General features: G+C 37.7%; 1 protein-coding gene across 1 annotated transcript in view; it reads right to left on the bottom strand.

Moving 5' to 3' along the window:
• The window catches only part of CSMD1 (CUB and Sushi multiple domains 1), a 1,688,220-nt gene that overhangs the window by 190,362 nt on the left and 1,477,716 nt on the right, over window positions 1–20,142 (bottom strand). The window contains exons 37-38 of the mRNA XM_070364228.1: window positions 6,548–6,666; window positions 2,772–2,841 (exon numbers count right to left, since the gene is read on the bottom strand). Coding sequence (XP_070220329.1) covers window positions 2,772–2,841; window positions 6,548–6,666 — 189 coding nt within the window. The remainder of the gene's footprint in view (window positions 1–2,771; window positions 2,842–6,547; window positions 6,667–20,142) is intronic.

Raw genomic sequence — 20,142 nt, 5'->3', positions numbered from 1 at the left:
CTTCCTGGAGCAGGGATCAAACCTGTGTTCCCTGCATTGGCAGGTGGATTCCTAACCACTGGACTGCCAGGAAGCCCCTAGATTCCAAGTTTTAACCTGGATATGCTACCTTCAAAATTCTTCCCAGCTTTGTAATGCACCTAACTGAGACCACTTGTTCTGCAAGAAATCTCACCCTGTGAATATGGGTGTGACTGTATGTTCCCATCCCTGGGCTTACCTTGGTTATGCACATTTTACACTGTTAATGCTGAGGTTTGACAGTAAAGAAACATGACTGACTTTATAACGCACATGCCAAATAATATAGAATGAAGTTCTAATACTTGGACTTGACCATTTCCAACCTGTTAAAATGGTGATTTCTTGTATTTCAAACCAATCATGCAAATGATGTTGTTTCTTTCAAGGAAGCCACAGGAAAAGGCTTTACTCATAGTCTAACAATGCTCTTACTAGGCAAAATAATTTCAGGAGCCTGATTTCAGAGACCCTCAAGATTTTTTTTTTTTTTTTTAATTACGGAGGTAGAAAGACTTTATCTATTTTGGGTAAATTTGATATGAGGGAAAACCTAAACATCTTATAAAATGTCTAATGAATATGGTAATTGTTCAAGCTAGGGAACCCTAGTCTGAGTGTCAACGTGTGCAAGTTAAAAATGTAAGTTTTTAAAAACACTTTAAATGTATGTTTGTGGGTGAGTGAAAATTCCAGTAAAGTGTTGAACATTAAGTGTTTTTATCTAGAAAATAACTTATCAGGTTAATTCTTTGCAGGAGACACCACGTGTTTGAGAATAAAGTCTCTGGCCTGCTTTTACCCACAAGTCTGTGGGTGCTGTTGTGGACACTGGTGGGTCTGAGCAGCGAGCCTGCCTTCATTTGGCAGTGATGTTCCCCCAACCCCCCCAGGACTCTTACAACCTGCACTGAGGTTAAACATGCAGGTCCAAGCACAAACCACATCAATGATGGAAACACCAAAACCACTGAAATATAAGTGACATTTTTGCCATTTTGATTTTGAGCATGGTTTGTACCAAGAAGAGAAAAAAGATTGGAAATTATAAAATATGAAAACATCTGTGTATATCTTCACTGAGGACTGAGACTTTCTTGCAGGAGCAGCTGACCCAGTGCCTGAATGATGGAACTGATCATCAAGACCCACGTCTTTAAATCAGGACCATGATGATCATCCCGGGAGAGAGAAAGGGCCTGATAGGAGTGTAACTCCTGTAGGCACACAGAGACAACCTAATTCCTTGAGTGCTTAGTTACTGTAGCGTGTGATTGTGCCTTTGTTTGTCTCAAAACACAAGAGCCACTGGATGAGTGCACAAACACAACCCCGAAAGCCATGCATCAATCTTTTTTCCTTTGTGATATTTAAAAAACCCCATCAATGGGCTGCTCTTATTTTATATTCATCTAGTGATACCATTATGTTCCTTCAGCCCTACCTTCAAGTTTCAGTCTCCTCCCCAGGCTCACTGTCACCAGCAGTTGGTGGCCTGACTTCCAGTCTCCTGCTGGAGAAACTCCCTCCCTGCCAGATCCTTTCTTATTGTTAAATAGTGTATTCAAAGAGCTACTGGTAAAGTGCTATCGCTAAAGGACAAAGTGTTTATCTTTATACATGAGCAAGGGATCTTGGGTTTTAACTGGGTTTATGTGTCTCATTTTATGTAGATTCCTGATTTTCTGGTGAGAATATATGGAATTTTTGTTCCAAGTTATAGGCCATGCCCTGTCTGAGGGACCCCATGGTACAGGGAATGCCATCTCAGAGCAGGGCCCTGACCAACAGCTTGGCCATCCTGGGACTTGTCATGATGCTTAAAATAATTAATGTTGGGTAGGCTCTGAGCTTCCCAAGTGGTGCTAGTGGTAAAGAACCCACTTGCCAATGCAGCAAGCACAAGTAGGAGGGCACAGCAACCCACAGTATTCTCTCCTGGGAAATCCCATGGATAGAGGAGCTGCTAGGCTACGTCCATGGGGTTGCAAAGAGTTGGACATGACTCAGTGACTAAACACCAACAACATATGAAACATGCAAAATAAAGAACAGAATTAATTTTATTTGGCTAATATAGGTAAGCTATTTGAATAAAATATCTCCTCACATAATACAGAGTGCCAGCAATGGCACATCATTTGATTGAATATCCACTGTGAGTTGATTTCATTTCAAAGCTTAAAGTATTTGAATCCCCAAGTCTAAGGGAAAGTTCTTCACTTAAAAATAAGTAGGGAGATGGATGTTCTATGCCTGAGTCCCATTCCTGATGAGCCCCTCCACAGGAGCGGCTGCCTTTATATCAAATACTTTTTGATATAAAATACTGTCCATCCAACTCCATGCCACTTATTGGCACTTCTGAATTTTGTTTCTGGAGATATGATTTTCCTGAGGCTAATGGCATAAACAGAACCCTTCTCAGACTCTCAGACCAGATACGTTCGTTCCTTCTCATGCATTAATTCACTGGCTTCTGACATGCATGTGGTGTGTGTTAGTGCCTGGAGCTAGCAATCTTGCATCTAATCCCTGCCGGTTGGTCCAGGGATGCTGAGCACCCACATCCAGGGGGAGAAGATGTCCAATCTCAGTTACACCTCTACTGCATTATTAAGTTATCTTGTCACAGATGTTTGAAGGGAATTTAAAAGTTCATCTTTGAAGCCCAAAAGTTGCTCAAGAAGATCACCATTACATTATTGAGAATGTGCACAGTGACTCAAGGATGGAAGGCATGTCCGTACCAATGCAGAGGGGAGACGGGTAGTTCCAACGCCGCACGGTCCCCGGCATACAGGAGATGTGGGAACGGCCCTGCTCGAGAAAAGATGGAACAAAACTCACTAGCTGAACATGGAGTACTGGAGGCTTCAGTGTTTGCAAGAATATCTGTATTCTCTTTGGTTTTCCCTTTTGATTTAATTACAAATGTAAAAAATATCAAACCCGTGAAATCTATTCTACTAATGTGTATTAATGAATCTCATATTTGGAATCAAAATAGAAAAAAAAAGCCATAATCACTGTACTTCTTGTCACTAAAATAAAAATCTTGTAATGTGCCTTTCAATGGTCTGTATTTCTGCCAAGATGCTTTCCTAATGCTTAAGATGCTGAACTGAATTGACCAAAGTAAGTCTTCTTCTTTTTTTTAAGTCATCAAAAGTTTTGGTCAAATGATTAGGAAATATTAGGTGTTGAAGGGTGAAATGTCAGTGGTAAGTAATCTGCTTATGCAAAGGTAACTTTCATGGTTGCCTATGGTTCACAAGCAACTCACACAAGCTTTATGGTTCAGCAAAAAATTGGGTCAGTTCCTCCTTTGTTGGAGAAAAAGGGAGACTTAATATTCATTTTATTATCAGCTTCACAAGCTGTCAAATTAATACTTCTGCAATGAAATTAATCCTCATTGCTCAGGGTCTCTTTAGCCTTTAAATATATGAAGTTTTCAACTTTCAACCTTCAAAAAATTTGTCCTGTTCTTCCTCTTTCAAAAATCAGACAGCAGTGGGTTAAATTCTCAGTGCTTTGGGTTAAAATTTCTTTTATGATGAAAGAGAAAGTAGCAAATGGGCATCTCTGTGTACAGACTATTCATGTTTACTTTCTTCCTCATTGTGACTTGGTGGGCTTATGTGACACGTGTGCTAACCTTGTGAATTTCCATTTGCCAAACAAAATTGGCACAGAGGCAGATGACAAACACATCTTTAGCTCATGTTAAATAATCCCAGCCATGTTGGGAACGCATCAAACAAGAATTTGCACTAAGGCTGTTATCAATGACAAACCAATTCCCCAAGCTTAGGAAGATTTCACACTCGATTTGTCTGCCACAGAACTCATTTACTCCTATTTCCTAACATTCTTAAAAGTTGCTACAGTACAGGAAGACTACATTTATACTTAAAGAAGACACTCAGGACAATGCTTTTCCTGCCAAATTTCATGCTCTGTGTCTTCTCATTCTCTGATCTATTATGTTATCTTTAACAAATTTATTTCTGAATTTTAGATAAACACAAAGTATAAAAGCCTTTAGAGACATTTATGGAAGACTACTAATAAAATGGTTATATACAGGGTACATTTTGTTATTGATTCCAACAAAGATATTTCATATTAGTGATTCCAGCTAAAATTTTTATACTGGATCCAAAACAAGACAGGAATTTGTGTATTTATTTATTAGCTTAAAATGGGAATTTTCTTTTCTTCATCTTTTAAAAGAAAAGCGAAACAGGTTTAGAGAAAAGGAAATCATTAATCCTGCAGATATCCGGGATTGATTTTTGATGCATCCCGTCTCTGCAGTTTTAGCATGAATCACACTAGGCAGATGCATTTATAGACATTTGTGCATAAATCATACAAGGAACAGTGCTTTTCATGAATACTGTAATTTATGCACACTGCCAGTCCAAATATACTAGTATGTTAGCAAAATTCCCAATTGTTAGTAATTTTTTGAAAAGTCTAGCATCCTTTTTAACTCATGTGAGTGAGAGAAAGTCACAGCTTGTATACTCAATGCTTGATGCTGTTATGAAGGGAAATAAAAAAATCTTAGTTTGCATTTGAAAACCTGAGCCAAGTGGCCTGCCTGGGCTCCACAGATGTGTGCCTGCAGGCTTTTATCTCCAAGTAGCACATTAAACAATTCATTATAAGAAATGTCTTTACTAAATAACCCTTTCTAGTTTCTTCTCTGAGGGCTGGAGAAGTCTCCCTCATAAAAGGATGCTGGCAGTAACTGCAAAGTGTCATCATAAAAGTGTAGAAAGAAGGGGAACACAAGTGAGGGAGACCAAGTTACAGCCCGTGGGATCTGGAGAAACGGAGCCAAAATGGTATTTACATGGTTTACATAAATTTATGAAGGCCCCTCCCAAAAAAACAACAACCAAAGACATATTAATAAAAAGGCTTGTCAGTATAGAATGAGGTGTTCCTCTAAATGAAACCCTTGGGCTGTGACTTATAATTCTTTTTACTGTAACACATGAAATGGGAAATTTCTGTCTTAAACAATCAGTTACCACTGCCTTCATGTGCTTGGTTACAAACTTGCTTCCATGGCAGACCTTTCAGCAAAGCTTTTTCAGTAACTGTCCTACTTTCCAAGTGTCTGCTCACCTTTCTCCAGAGCCAAGCATTACTATAATACCCACCAAGATCTATACAGGCAGGTGGTAGGCTGTTTTGGTGAAGGTGTCTACGTATCTTGATGTTTACTTACAATAGTAGCAATGCTGGCTTTCATTTACTGAAGTATCAGGCATTTTGCCAATGTTTTCTCAGACTGAGAACCCAGGCTGACTTCTGCACACGGCCCCTGTGGATCTGCCGGCTACTCTCCCCCTGATTCCTTCCAGGTCCTGGCTCACTTCCCCCTGCCCATCAAAGATGAGCCCCCAGCGTCCACACCATGAAGCTGTGTGAGACTAATGCGGGTTTGTACACAAAGCACTTGACAGGCAGGCCATCAACTTCCTGCAATTGCTGTTGCTGCTCTGATTTGTCTCAGTTCTGCAAAAGATTTACTCCAGCACACACACAGAAATGCAATCACATACTACACTGTCATTTCACTGCTGTGTCATTAAGACTTCTTTCTGATGATTACTCAAGCTTTATTTAAGTCGGTTACAGAATATGACTAAAAATAATGCTCTTGAAATACTATCAGCTTCAGTGTTATAATAAGCAAACAGCAAAAAGTACTCTTTTACTTGAATTAACTGAAACATAGAAACATAAGTAGGCTTAAATATTTCTATTGGACTTCGGAAACAATATACTTGTTTCAATTGCAGTGTCCACTGTTGGTAAGAATTATACATGAATTACGCTAAAGGACAGAGATAAACTATTCTGGGAATATACTTATTTGTGGTTAACTCATAAAAATAAATAACTGGAAAAGAAGTAATGTTACTATACACTGATTTATAAAATGTTTATTACAACTTTAATATAAAAAAACTTTTAATAAAAAAACCAATAAAATATTATTAGAAATCTGCTTAATGTTTCTCGAAAATTGTTTAAGTCTATCATTTGAGCCCCATATTTACCTGACACACAAATGGACCCTTGATGATTTGCTGAACTAAATCATAAGAGCAGCTTAAAATGCAGGACCAGCACGAGACTCAGAGCCAGTCCAATAATCGGGTTGCTGGGATGATACTCTTAACTAGACTGTGTCACTGCTTTGTCCCTTAGAATTTTATCTGTATAGTTACTGGGAGACTACACATTTCATTTTGAAATAAAATTATTATGACTAGAATATACTCAACCTTGAAAGGATCTTTTATCATTTAGAAGCTATTTCCACATCATCATTGAATTTACCTGTATGCACAGTTAATTCAAGAGCTCTGATTCACAAACTGAGTGAGAAACTAAGTTAGGTCTCTGTGTGCACATCGTGGGCTTTGTCTTAGGTGAGCTGGTTGAGGATCACCATGCTGAGTCCATTATCAAGAACTTCAACAACAGAAGGAAGTACCTGCAGTGTGTACCCAGGCTCGCACTGGAAGGACAGCACATCATTCACCATGTATCGGTCTCCAGTTTTGATGCCGTTACTGGGAAGGGCTGGCTCTTGGCAAGCCGCGAGACCCACGGCTATGAAAATGCAAGACACAGACTCATAAGCCATGTAGAATAAACAGTGTTCTTATTATTCAAATAGCAGAACAGTGTTTCTCTGTTGCTTTTCTCCTGTAGAAATGAACAAAGATGTTAACTCTCTCTTGTTTACCAAGAAAATTTTAACTTCCAATAAGCTATGAGCTAAATCATAAATATTGGTTTGTTTCATTTTCATCATGTATTGAATCTAGCATTTCTTGAAAGAATAAAATTATTTCTTTCCACGTTTAGCATAAAACACACCAATTCTAATGCATACACATTTTAAAAGATCTTTAAAGAAACTGCTTCCTAGATGCAAACACCTATGATACGGCTCCTTTGTTTTTTGTTTTTCAAGCATATTTAGCAGTCTTTTTGAAAAAGTTTAACTGTGAATCTTGGAATTCTATCTTTCTGGAAAAATATGAGAACAAATATTTTATATTCAGTCTATCTCTTTCTTATTTAAAGACAACAACACAACTAAGTGGGACCTTTCCTAAATGGAGTTGCCTGTAGTTAAGGCGCTAACAAACATGTTTTAATTGCATCATATAGTATTGGAATTAAGCTTAGAATATCAGACAAATGAACTCTAAGGAACATTTAACATTGACAGTTATTTGTATAAACTGTCCTACATTTTGAAGTGTGATGAGCATGGGATCCTGTAAAAGATACACACTCTGAGCCATACCCCAGAACTCCTGGCTCAGAATCTGCTTGGTAACATCATCCCTGGTGATTCTTATGCATTAAAGTTTGAGAACAATTTCAAGCCACGAGACACACAAATTTTGTCTGTGATAAGTGGGTGTGAAGTGTATTATAATATTTTCCTAAGTTGAAATTGATTTTTCCTTAAATGGTTGTATATCAAAAACTATAAAACACCACAGGCATTAAGTGGCAATATTTTTTATTCCTAGCATAATATTTTAAGCCATTTGGGATTTTCATATATGATAAAATTGCTAAATATGAAAAATATCATCACTTATACTCTTAATGTTTTTTTATTTGTATAAGTCTAATTTATCTCCCTCTTTTTTGTAACTTTAGAACATAAAATGCAACTATTCAGTATATTTAAATTTCACCTTTTTTTTCTTCCAATCACAGATTGGCATGAACTCCTATTGTATGCCATTTATTTTTTATTTGACCCTTAATAGATATTTAAATTGACTTTGGTACAAAATTTCTAACTATAATTTGAAATACCAAAATGATACATTATGATTTTGAAAACACATGATAAATATGCATTTATTTTTGTCTAATATTTAAAGCACAGAAGAACTATACAAAAAAGATTGTCATGACCCAGACAACCACAATGCAAAGTCAAGTGGGCTTTAGAAAGTATCACTATGAACAAAGCTAGTGGAGGTGATGGAATTCCAGTTGAGCTATTTCAAATCCTAAAAGATGACACTGTAAAAGTGCTGCCACTCAATATGCCAGCAAATTTGGAAAACTCAACAGCCACAGGACTGGAAAAGCTGTTTTCATTCCAATCCCAAAGAAAGAAAATGCCAAAGAATGCATTTTTTGCATTCTACTGCACACTTGCACTCATATCAAACACTAGCAAAGTAATGTTCAAAACCCTCCAAGCTAGGCTTCAACAGTATGTGAACCATGAACTTCCAGATGTTCAAGGGGGATTTAAAAGGCAGAGACACCAGATATTAAATTGCCAACATCCAATGTATTAGTGAAAAAGCAAGAGAGTTTCAGAAAAACATTGACTTCTGCTTTATTGACTATGCCAAAGCCTTTGACTATGTGGATCACAACAAACTGAAGAAAATTCTTAAAGAGATGGGAGTACCAGACCACCTCACCTGCCTCCTGAAAAATCTGTATGCAGGTCAAGAGGCAACAGTTAGAATGGGACATGGAACAATAGACTGGTTCCAAATTGGGAAAGGATCATGTCAAGGCTATGTATAGTCACCCTGCATATTTAACGTATACGCAGAGTACATCACGTGAAATGCTGGTCTGGATGGATGAAGCACAAGCTGGAATCAAGGCTGCTGGGAGAAATATCAATAACCTCAGATATGCAGAGGACACAACCCTTATGGCAGAAAGTGAGGAAGAACTAAAGAGCCTCTTGATGAAAGTGAAAGAGGTGTTTAAAAACTAAACATTCAACATAAAAGGAGTCCAGATTGGAAAAGAAGTAAAACTCTCACTGTTTTCAGATGACATGATCCTCTACATAGAAAACCCTAAAGACATCACCAGAAAATTATTAGCACTCATCAATGAATATAGCAAAGTTTCAGGATTCAAAATTAGCACACAGAATCCCTTGCATTCCTATATACTAACAATGAGAAAACAGAAAGAGAAATTAAGGAAACAATCCCATTCACCATTGTGATGAAAAGAATAAATCACTTAGGAATAAATCTACCTAAAGAAACAAAAGACATATACATAGAAAACTATAAAACACTGGTGAAAGAAATCAAAGAGGACACAAATAGATAAAGAAATATACCATTTTCATGGATTGGAAGAATCAATATAGTAAAAATGAGTATACTACCCAAAGCAATTTATAGATTAAATGCAACCCCTATCAAGATACCAAAGGTATTTTTCACAGAACTAGAACAAATAATTTCACAATTTGTATGGAATTACAAAAAGCCTTGAATAGCCAAAGCAATCTTGAGAAAGAAGAATGGAACTGGAGGAATCAACCTGCCTGATTTCAGACTACACTACAAAGCAACAGTCATCAAGACAGTATGGTACTGGCACAAAGACAGAAATATAGATCAATAGAACAAAATAGAAAGCCCAGAGATAAGTCCATGCACCTATGGACACCTTATCTTTGACAAAAGAGGCAAGAATATACAATGGAAAAAAGACAATCTCTTTAACAAGTGGTGCTGGGAAAACTGGTCAACCACTTGTAAAAGAATGAAACGAACACTTTCTAACACCATACACAAAAATAAACTCAAAATGGATTAAAGATCTAAATGTAAGACCAGAAACTAAACTCCTAGAGGAAAACATAGGGAAAACACTGACATAAATCACATCAGGATCCTCTATGACCCACCTCCCAGAGTAATGGAAATAAAAGCAAAAATAAACAAATGGGACCTAATTAAACTTAAAAGCTTTTGCACAACCAAGGGAACTATAAGCAAGGTGAAAAGACAGCCTTCAGAATGGGAGAAAATAATAGCAAATGAAGCAACTGACAAAGAATTGATCTCAAAAATATATAAGCAGCTCCTGCAGCTTAATTCCAGAAAAATAAATGATCCAATCGAAAGATGGGCCAAAGAACTAAACAGACATTTCTCCAAAGAAGACATATAGATGGCTAACAAACACATGAAAAGATGCTCAACATCACTTATTATCAGAGAAATGCAAATCAAACCCACAATGAGGTACCATCTCATGCCAGTCAGAATGGCTGCTATACAAAAGTCTACAAAAAATAAATGCTGGAGAGGATGTGGAGAAAAGGGAACCCTCTTACACTGTTGGGAGGAATGCAAACTAGTGCAGCCACTATGGAGAACAGTGTGGAGATTCCTTAAAAAACTGGAAATAGAACTGCCTTATGACCCAGCAATCCCACTGCTGAGCATACATACTTAGGAAACCAGAATTGAAAGAGACACATGTACCCCAGTGTTCATTGCAGCACTGTTTACAATAGCTAGGACATGGAAGCAACCTAGATGTCCATTCGCAGATGAATGGATAAGAAAGCTGTGGTACATATACACAATGGAATATTACTCCACTATTAAAAACAATGCGTTTGAATCAGTTCTAATGAGGTGGATGAAACTGGAGCCTATTAAACAAGAGTGAAATAAATCAGAAAGAAAAACACAAGTACAGTATAGTAATGCATATATATGGAATTTAGAAAGATGTTAACAACGACCCTATATGAGAGATAGCAAAAAAGACACAGATGTAAAGAACAGATTTTGTACTCTGTGGGAGAAGGTGAAGGTGGGAAGATTTGAGAGAATAGCATTGAAACATGTGTATTACCATATGTGAAACAGATCGCCAGTTCAGGATTGATGCATGAGACAGGGCACTCAGGGCCGGTGCACTGGGATGACCCTGAGGGATGGGATGGGGAGGGAGGTGGGTGGGGGGTTTAGGATGGGGGACACATGTACACCTGTGGCTGATTCATGTCAATGTATGGTAAAAACCACCACAATATTGTAAAGTAACTAGCCTCCAATTAAAATAAATGAATGAATCAAAAAAAAAAAAAAAAACTCTACATTCAGAAATCTGAGATCATGGCATCCAGTCCCATCACTTGATGGGGAAACAATGGAAACAGTGAAAGACTTTATTTTAGGGGGCTCCATTATCACTGCAGATGGTGACTGCAGCCATGAAATGAAAAGACTCTTGCTTCTTGGAAGAAAAGCTATGACCAACCTAGACAGCATATTAAAAAACAGAGACATTACTTTGCCAACAAAGGTCCATCTAGTCAAAGCTATGGTTTCTCCAGGAGTCATGTATGGATGTGAGAGTTAGACTATAAAGAAAACTGAGCACCAAAGAACTGATGTTTTTGAACTGTGGTGTTGGAGAAGACTCTTGAAAGTCCCTTGAACTACATGGAAATACAACCAGTCTATCCTAAAGGAAATCAGTCCTGAATATTCATTGGAAGGACTGATGCTGAAGGTGAGACTCCAATATATTGGCCACCTTATGCAAAGAACTGACTCATTTGAAAAGACCCTGATGATGGGAAAGATTGAAGGTGGGAGTAGAAGGGGACGGCAGAGGATTAGATGGTTAGATAGCATCACCAACTCAATGGACATGAGTTTGAGCAAGTTCTGGGAGTTGGTGATGGACAGGGAAGCCCGGTGTGCTGCAGTCCATGTGGTCACAAAGAGTCAGGTATGACTGAGCAACTGAATTGAACTGAGCATTTAGAGCAAGATACAGAGGATCTTTGTAGATATAGTTAAAATGAGCATATTTTTTTCTCAACTTATCATACTTGTCGTTTCACCTTGCATTGTGTATGGTTTCCAAACTTCAAAAATAATATGGTATTCTAACAAGACAGCTTAAAATAATAATGAAGATAATAATCAAAGAGAGAGGAAAGCAGATCCAATAGACAGCTTGGTACAGTTGCATTATCTGGCACAGCAAAGAGGTTGAAGGACAGATAATGCTGATGTATGAGCCTTTGGTATACAGCAGGTCCTCATAAACAACCTATGGAATACATAGGTTATGCCTTAATTCTGGAAAGCAAAAGAAAATTTCCAAGCATATTGTTCACTGTAACCAATTATGCAACAATCATTCTTTTGGATAATACAGAAGTGTTGTTCACAATCCCTGTAAACCCATAATCCAAAAATGGTATTAAACGTCAGACAACATGCTGTAAAACAGGTGAAGAAAGAACTCAAAACTTCACTTGAGGAGATCTCTTGAGAGGTTGACAGAAAGTGAAATAACTGTTAAATGTCATGATCACATAGACCTAAACCTTCATGTGTCACCCGGACACACTCAGGCTTCTATACAACACTGCTTAATGTCCGCACTGTTCCTGACAGCAAAGAGTATCTATAAAGAAAGGGCCTTAATTAAGTAAACAGTATGCAAAGAAAAGAAACTACTTGTTTAAGTCATTTTCTAAGAAGTTTAGCATATGTGTAGAGCTAAAAATTATTTTATCTGTAAACTGTGGGCAGGTTTAGTCCACAGAATAAATGCTATTCTATTCCTTCTATTTAACAGATTATAAGATCTGTCTGAAAAACAGATCTTTTCAAAGCATAGGGACTGTATGTCTAATGTCAAGAAAAGAGATCCCATGAAATTGGGGGGAGTAGAATTTTTAAATGTGACTGAAGTAATCTTAAAGCTCAACATTCAGAAAACAAAGATCATGCCATCTGGTCCCATCACTTCATGGGAAATAGATGGGGAAACAGTGGAAACAGTGTCAGACTTTATTTTTGGGGGCTCCAAAATCACTGCAGATGGTGACTGCAGCCATGAAATTAAAAGACACTTACTCCTTGGAAGGAAAGTTATGACCATCCTAGATAGCACATTCAAAAGCAGAGACATTACTTTGCCAACAAAGGTCCTTCTAGTCAAGGCTATGATTTTTCCAGTGGTCATGTATGGATGTGAGAGTTGGACTGTGAAGAAGGCTGAGCACCGAAGAATTGATGCTTTTGAACTGTGGTGCTGGAGAAGACTCTTGAGAGTCCCTTGGACTGCAAGGAGATCCAACCAGTCCATTCTGAAGGAGATCAGCCCTGGGATTTCTTTGGAAAGAATGATGCTGAAGCTGAAACTCCAGTACTTTGGCCACCTCATGCGAAGAGTTGACTCATTGGAAAAGACTCTGATGCTGGGAGGGATTGGGGGCAGGAGGAGAAGGGGATGACAAAGGATGAGATGGCTGGAGGCATCACTGACTCGATGGATGTGAGTCTGAGTGAACTCTGGGAGTTGGTGATGGACAGGGAGGCCTGGCGTGCTGCGATTCATGGGGTCGCAAAGAGTTGTACATGACTGAGTGACTGAACTGAACTGAACTGAAGTAATTATTAGTTTAAAACATTATTATAACTTTATTTTTTTATTTATTTTTTTTTAGTAACAATTTTATTTTATTCTTTTCAGAGTTCCAGTAAAGTTCAAAACTATCACATGGACTAACTAGGTTTTATTATCTGGAAAATTTCAGTGATATTGAAATTTATTATTAGTATATTATCTTGCTGCTAGATTTTACTGTAACCTTGATCCAAGAACAATTAATCCACTATGGTCAGATAACTGAGTACCAAGCATCATAAGAGGAAATGAATTTGAATTTGTTAACTTCTGTAATTTCCCTATACTTATATGATTTTACAACTTTATCAGAATGCACTTTAAAATATTTTTATGAATGTATAAATTATTCTAGTCTAAAAATCACTCTAAAAAATTTCTAGTTGGTTGTTTAATTAATGTACATTTTAACTAAGTTTTTGTTAATGCACAATAATTGAGAAATAGGTTATTGATCTCCCCAATAACAGCAGCAAAACCATGGATTAAAAATGTGACAGTCAATTGCCAGAGCTCTTTCTTACTGCACTTTCTTTTAATTTAGGTGGTAAAGCCTACAGTGGTTTTTTAAATGGTGCTTTAGCTATTTAGAATTTTACAATGGTATGACAGGTAAGGTAAAAGGCATTTTAATGAAGTGCTGGACATTATACCTGATAGGCATAATATTGCCTGAGGTCTAAGAAATGAATGACCATGTTCTGATCATGATCTTAGGTTTTTATCTATGCAACCTAGTCCCTACCATTGAGTTTACTTTTCAGTTTTAACGATTGCTTTAAAATAATCATGATCTCTTCAAATAAGTCTTTAACAATAAAGAATGTTCCATCTGTTCATTACTTAGCTCTTTATAGTTCCTAAATGTGTATTTTTGTTGTAATGATCTATACGGGGCTTTCTGATTAGTTATATTCAATGAATAGTGATAGCATCTTATAGTTGTAAGTGCTCTTAAAAATGATTCAATCTGAGGGTAGTGATGTACCCTTCTCCAGCCATTTCTTCATCATGTCTTACCCTGGCACACATTACTATTTGGTTACAGTCTGCTTTCCTAATGAGGTCCAAGCAGCCTGGGAATCTTCCTCAACACAATATTGACTGTCCTCCAACTAATAATTCCTAGATCCTAGTTCTTCATTTTATAGATGAGGAAACTGAATTTCAGTCATTTTAAATAATTTGTTAAGACTGACAAAGCCAACTAATTAATGGCCAAGCTAGAACAAGAAGGTAAGTCAGCTGACTCCCAATTAGATCCTGTTTGTTTTATGTAATTGCAATGATAATAACAAAGAAAACATTTCTCTAATACACATAAAGAGAAATGAGAAAGAAAATAAAATGTCACTACAAAAAAACCTATGAGACCAATAAATGGAGTATAAGAGGAAAATAGAGACAAAAATGCTATGATATACAGAAAACTATTTTTTTCCCAGTAGTTATGTATGGTTGTGGGAGTTGGACCATCAGAAGGCTGAGTGCTGAATAACTGATGCTTTTGAATTGTGGTGCTGGAGAATACTGTAGAGAGTCCCTTGGACACCAGGGAGATCAAACCAGTCAATCTTAATGGAAATCAACCCTAAATATCCATTGAAAGGACTGATGCTCAAGCTGAAACTCCAAAACTTTGGCCTCCTGATGCTAACAGCTGACTCACTTTATCTGTAGAGTCAAAGGTAGGTATCCTTTGTAGATATCCTTATCAAAATCACAAATGGCATTTGGGGCTGAAATAGGAAAAAAAAAATCCTAAATTTCACATGGAATCTCAAGGGACACCAGACAGCCAAAACAATCTTGAGAGAAAACAAACTTGGGGGCCTTGTGCTTCCCAATTTCAGAAAATACTTATGAAGCAGCAATCAAACAAGTGTGATACTGGCATTAAGATAGATACATAGACTGATGGAACAGAAGAGAGTGCTAAAAATAAATTCTTACATATATGACATATGTAATGATCTTCTCCTAGGTGCTAAGATTACACCCTGGAGAAATGAGAGTCTCTCCAACAGATAGTGTTGGAAAAACTGGATAGGAAGGTGCAAAAGAATAGAGCTGGGATCTTACATTACACCATGTACCAAAATTAACTCAAAATGAATGAAAGATCTAGACAAAGACTTGAAACTCTAAAACTAAAATAAAACAGGGGAAAAGCTTCTGCACATTAGATTTGGCAATGATTTCTTGAATACAACACAAAAGCACAGGCAACAGAAGCATAAAGAGACAAATGGGATTATATCAAACTGAAAAACTTCTGTGTATCAAAAAAACAATCAATAGAGCAAGAGTCAACCTATGCATTGAGAGAAAATGTTTGCAAACCATATATCTAATAATGGTTGATATCTAGAGCATGCAAGGAACTTCCTACAACTAAACAACAAAAAATCCTCATTTTAAAAAATGAACAAAAGACTTGAACAATTATCCAAAAATACAAGTGTGTGTAACAAGCATATGAAAAGATGCTCAACATCACTAATTATTGGAATAATGCAAACTTAAACCACAATGAGATACCACCTCACACTCATTAGGATGACCATTAACAAAAGGAAAAAACAAGTGCTGGCAAGTTGTACAGAAACTAGACCCCTTGTGTACTGTCACTGACAACAGGAAATGTTGTAGCAGTTATTAAAAACAGTATGGAGCTTTCTCAGAAAACTGAAATATAATTAATGCATGGTCCAGCAACCCTATTTCTGGGTGTATATCCAAAAGAGGTGAAGTCAAGAGTACAGTGAGGTATTGTGTTGAAAAAGGCAGAGATAGTAAAACCTGAAGGAAATCATGGCTAAAGTTCATGAGAATGTCAAGGTTTAGAGGAACTGACATTTAAAAATGAAAAGATAAATAGATGCTCAAATTAGGATTTAAAAAAAAATGTGTTCTTGCTGATTCCACAGCTGTTATGAAGTATTGCAAAATCCCATGGTGAACTCTGGTAAAAATCCTCCAGGAAAGGAAATTTTGCTTCATTTGCATTTATTACATGGCACATAAAGACAACACTGATATAGGAAATTCAATAGTTTAGACAGTGGGAAGTAGCCCTGTCTCATTTTGCCTTCCAAAACTGCTTTGCTTCTTGACACTTGAAACTTTTCTCATCACCCACTTCATCCACTGATGTGACTGGCATCCACTCCCCTGAATCTACTGCCTTGATCAAAAGTCTGATAGGACTAAGGCTCTCATAAGTGATTAGCTGCTGGCTGGCTAAGTCACAGAGCCCCTAGTCATTACTTATTCCATTTCTTCCCTAGTTACCAAGAAAAATTTGTGAGACTGGCTGTAGAATAGAGAATTCTTTCAAGTTTTAACATCCAAAGGATGAATTTGATAGAATAGTCATGAACTTTAAGCAAGTGAGAAGACTCTGAAACCAAAGTAATGGTTAGAAAAATGGAATACTCATAATTTTCAAGTGACCACAATTTATCAATAAAATCCTATTTTTTTTGCATGTATGACTCGTCTGCAGTATGTTCTCTATAAGAACAAATACTCTCCACACTCACCCATTATTAAGGCATAGAGAATTTAAACGTGTATACATAAAACCACTTCAAAAACTGATTAATACTTTCATGTCATTTTTCTACATTTGGACTCAGAAACCCACTAGGACTCAACAATTTTGCTTGTCCATAATATTCATAAACTCAGTTCACCTAAATGATATAGTATTTAATGAAAGTGAACACACTCAGACACTAAATGATCTATAAAATCATAATGAGGGTTGTGAATTTAAGTTCAGTCACTCAGTCATGTCTGACTCTTTGTGACTTCATGGACTACAGCATGCCTGGAGATTCTCAAACTCATGTCCAACAAGTCAGTGATGCCTTCCAACCATCTCATCCTCTGTCATCCCCTTTTCCTCCTGCCTTCAATCTTTCCCAGCATCAGAGTCAGTTCTTTGCGTCAGGTGGCCAAAGTATTGGAGTCTTAGCTTCAGCATCAGTTCTTCCAATGAATAGTCAGGACTGATTTCCTTTAGGACTGACTGGCTTGATCTCCTTGCAGTCCAAGGGACTCTCAAGAGTCTTCTCCAACACCACAGTTCAAAAGCATCAATTCTTTGGCACTCAGTTATCTTTATGGTGTAACTCTCACATGCATACATGACTACTGGAAAAACCATAGCTTTGACTGGATGGACCTTTGTTGACAAAGTAATGTCTCTGCTTTTTAATATGTTCTCTAGGTTGGTCATAGCTTTTCTTCCAAGGAACAAGTGTTTTTTTCATTTCATGGCTTCAGTAACCATCTGCAGTGACTTTGGAGCCCAAGAAAGTAAAGTCTGTCACTGTTTACATTGTTTCTCCATCTATTTGGCATGGAGTTATGGTAGCGGATGCCATGATCTTCGTTTTTTGAATGTTGAGTTTTAAGCCAGCTTTTTCACTCTCCTCTTTCACTTTCATCAAGAGGCTCTTCAGTCCTTCTTCACTTTCTACCCTAAGGGTGGTGTCATCTGCATATCTGAGGTTATTGATATTTCTCCTGGCAATCTTGATTCCAGCTTGTGCTTCATTCATCCAGCCCAGCATTTCACATGATGTACTCTGCGTATAAGTTAAATAAGCAGGGTAACAATATGCAGCCTTGACATACTCCTTTCCTGATATTGAACTAGTTTGTTGTTTCACATCCATTTCTAACTGTTTCTCCTTGACCTGCATACAGATTTCTCAGGAGGCAGGTAAGGTAGTCTGGTATTCCCATCTCTTGAAGAACTTTCCACAGTTTGTTGTGATCTACACAGTCAAAAGCTTTGGCATAATCAATAAAGCAGAAGTTGATGTTTTTCTGGAACTTTTTCTATGATCCAACAGATGTTGGCAATTTGATCTTTGGTTCCTCTGCCTTTTCTAAATCCAGCTTGAATATCTGGAAGCTCATGGTTCACATACTGTTGAAGCCTGGCTTGGAGAATTTTGGGGGGTTGCTTGCTATTGTAAATCAAGCTCTTTGCCATTCTCATAAAAATGTAGTCACATGGTAGTCTTCAACTGCAAATATCTCAATCAGTTTTTTTCATACATTTGTGTGCAACCATTATCAAGGATTATGAGGAAAAATGGAGATGGAAATGGCAACCCACTCCAGTATTCTTGCTTGGGAAATCCAATGGACAGAAGAGCTTAGGGAGCTACAGTCCATGGGGTCACAAGTGTCAGACACAACTGAAGCAACTAAACCACCAAATTGAGAGGAAAAATACGGCTATAAATGAGAGGTACATTTGCAACAGACTCAGATAAGAAAATCAGCAATGCCAACAGCAACTAATCCATAATTGAGCATAAAGTAATTAAAAAGGTCTACGTGACTTTCATTTGCAAAGTTTATTAGCGCCACACTTTTAAATAGTTTTTACTCATAAAATCATAAGATTCAATACAAATCTAATGTTTTGAGTATTGATAAAAAATAACCATAAAAAATGTATTTGCTTTCTTTATTGCAGCTGCTAAGTCGCTTCAGTCATGTCCGAATCTGTGCAACCCCATAGACAGCAGCCCACCAGGCTCCTCCGTCCCTGGGATTCTCCAGGCAAGAACACTGGAGTGGGTTGCCATTTCCTTCTCCAATGCATGAAAATAAAAAGTGAAAGTGAAGTCGCTCAGTCGTGTCCAACTCTTCATGACCCCATGGACTGCAGCCTACCAGGCTCCTCCATCCATGGGATTTTCCAGGCAAGAGTACTGGAGTGGGGTGCCATTGCCTTCTCCTGTTTTGTCTATTACTCCTCATTTGAAAATAACTGGATGTAACTTCAGAAATCTGACTATGAGTGGGATGGATGGACCCCATGGAGAAGTCAGTATTTTAAGTCACCATATCTTCGCAAAAAGTACTCAGATCAAATACACTTTCAAGGCCAGGCCCGAGGGCCTTATTTTGAGTTTGACCCAACTCTGCATCCATCAGCACTGCTGACTCCTCTGAGCCAGAGTACTAAACTGATGACTCCTGTGCCAATCACTTCTCCTGTGAGGATGCCCGCTCTCCTGTTGCTGTCCAGGTAGGTCTCTACTCAACAACCTAGTTGATCTGTTTGAAAAATAAGTCAGGGGATGTCACTTCCCTGACAGAAACCATTCAGTGTCTTCCAATTGTTTTCACAACAAAACCCTGGGCTGTGAGGTGGGAAACACTCTTCAACCAGCTCCTTCTTTCGCTCTTGTTACCTGCCTCTCCTTCAAGTGTTCTAAAGGCTCCCTCTGAGGTTGACATTTCTTCAGGAGTATAACAAGTGCTTTCCACCTGGGGTGCCCACTGATTGTTTCCTTTGGCTGCAATATGTTTCTGTAAGTTTCTTTGTGACTGAATGTTGGGTATTGTCTCATTCTTCCTTCCATAAATATTTTCAGTCTAAGAGCATTGCAGTTATTTGTACCTAAGAACTCTGTTCATTTGCGTCAAGGTTCTGAACACAATCTACAACCATCACAGTGCTTTCTTGTATATTATGCTCCCACAACTAAAATTTGAGTTCTGCATAAGCTGAGACCATACCTGGTTGCCCCATGACACCATCTACAGAGGTTGGAGGACAGAGCAGGCATACATGAAATGCTCCAACAATTGGGGATGGATACAGTGACACCTACCATTTATTTTAGGGGGACAAGAATAGGGAAGGGGGAAAATTATCACCAAAAGGAGATGGAATCACAGCAAATGTGGACACTCTATGAAAACCATTCAAAATGGAAAATAATCAAACACAAAAATAGTCTCAAATGAGACACAAGTAGGGGTATGCACCAACTGACAACTTGAGTTCCAAAA

The sequence above is a fragment of the Bos mutus genome, chromosome 27 (assembly GCF_027580195.1).
Source record: "Bos mutus isolate GX-2022 chromosome 27, NWIPB_WYAK_1.1, whole genome shotgun sequence".
In the NCBI taxonomy this organism is placed as follows: Eukaryota; Metazoa; Chordata; class Mammalia; order Artiodactyla; family Bovidae; genus Bos; species Bos mutus.
This window is presented reverse-complemented; position numbering and strand designations above follow the sequence as displayed.